This window comes from Eimeria maxima, genomic scaffold (assembly GCF_000499605.1).
Source record: "Eimeria maxima Weybridge genomic scaffold, Emw_scaff3086, whole genome shotgun sequence".
Taxonomy (NCBI): Eukaryota; Apicomplexa; class Conoidasida; order Eucoccidiorida; family Eimeriidae; genus Eimeria; species Eimeria maxima.
In genome coordinates this window covers 1-2,004 of record NW_013565932.1, presented here as the reverse complement: position 1 = coordinate 2,004, position 2,004 = coordinate 1, and the positions used below count along the sequence as shown (strand labels likewise).

General features: G+C 29.6%; 1 protein-coding gene across 1 annotated transcript; it reads left to right on the top strand.

Moving 5' to 3' along the window:
• Positions 1-505: 505 nt before the first annotated feature.
• On the top strand, positions 506-1,925 carry EMWEY_00060010 (EF hand domain-containing protein, putative; the record flags this gene model as incomplete). The annotated part of the gene is made up of 3 exons (XM_013481302.1): positions 506-861; positions 1,153-1,467; positions 1,741-1,925. Coding segments are annotated over 3 exons (856 nt in total), but the record flags the coding sequence as incomplete, so codon positions are not given.
• Positions 1,926-2,004: the final 79 nt, after the last annotated feature.

Below are 2,004 nucleotides of genomic sequence, written 5' to 3'. Positions count from 1 at the left end.
TATATATATATATATATACACTGTCTCCTTTCCCTTATATAGGACACATTAATTTATTAATTTGTCTATTTATGTGTCTCCTTTTGTTATATATTGTGCAGACATAAAATAACATATTAATATTATGTATTTATTTACTCTCTCCTTCTATTCTTGATGCATGCACAATACCAGATAAATCTAAATATAATACATATACATATACATATATACATATATACATATACATATATACATATACATATATACATATACATATACATATATACATATACATATACATATGTACATATACATATATACATATACATATACATATATACATATACAAACATCCATATACATATACACATATACACATATACATATATGTATATATATATATATATATATATATATATAGTTATATATGTATATATGTATATATGTATATATGTATATGTATATGTATATATGTATATGTATATGTATATGTATATGTATATGTATATGTATATGTATATAGGTGAGACAGTAAATGAGGCAATAGATTGGACAGCATATCGTGTAGCACCAGGTTGGACAAATGAGATGTTATTAGCATTTGATAGATTAACTGCATCTAGTCCTGGATTTATGGGTAAGAGCCAGGTACTTGAATTTGTTAAAGAAATACATAAATTATTTCAGCCACAAATATCTCAATTAAGAAGAGGAAGAGATAGAATAAGAAAAAGAAAAATTGAACAAAAAGATACTATTAATATTATTACACAATTTAATACATTTATTCATAAAGATAATATTCATAAAGATATTCATCATCATGATGATTTCTATCAACATGTTACACAAGATCTTGCATTAGACTCCATAGAAGAAGTATGTTATTCTTCTTATTGCTCTTCTTCCTGTTGCTGCTGTTGTTGCTGCTGTTGTTGCTGCTGTTGCTGCTGTTGCTGCTGTTGTTGCTGCTGCTGTTGCTGTTGTTGTAACAACTGCTGTTGTTGTTATTGTTGTTACACACATTCATCAACAACAACAAACAACAACAACAAACAACAACAAGAGATACTATTACATGTTGTGCTGCTACACTTGTTGCTGCTGCACTTGTTGCTGCTGCACTTGTTGCTGCACTTGTTGCACTTGCTGCTGTTGCTGCTGCTGCAGGGTATGCGTATGGTATCCTTTGAGATGTTTCATCGTGTAGCTATGAAGTTAGGACTAAGTGTTGGTCATCGTCATTCACGAATGTTATGGATAATGGTTGGGTTTGAGGATTATGAGGAAATACAACAATTTCTACCAGAGAGGGACGTAAAATTAGGTATAATTAGGGTGTATCTACAGCCTATTACTATATTAGGTAAACCTTTTACTAATAAAGATGAACATTTATCATCTATTGTATCTTATAAGGGACTTATTAACTTCTTCTTATTCAAAAGATTACTTAAACATCTTGAGATTATTATACCAGATAAAGTAAGTTATATATGAATCCATGCATGCATGCATGAATGCATGCATGCATGCATACATGCATGCATACATGCATACATAGATGCATGCATAAATTTACTAAATACAATCCATATATATGAATGCATACATGCATATTCTTCATTCATCCAGTGCATGCACTTACTGCACACACACATATATATATACACATACATTCAATACATACATGCATGCATGTATATATCTTGTGTATATTATTATTATTATTATGGGGCTTTTTTTTGTGGTGTATAGGCAGCTCGTGCATTATGGGATGAATTACCTAAAGATCCAATGGAGATAACAGACTTTTTACCTGCTGGTCTCCTTGAGGGAAATATTAAGACAAAATATTTACGACTAGAGATGGATAATTTGGGGCTTGATCCTATGAAGGGAAGAGTTGTTAGTATAGATTGTCTAAGAAAAAAATTACCTAGGTATGTTTATTATATATTATTTATTATATCTCCTCCTTCTATACCTCTATATGTATATATATATATATATATACATATT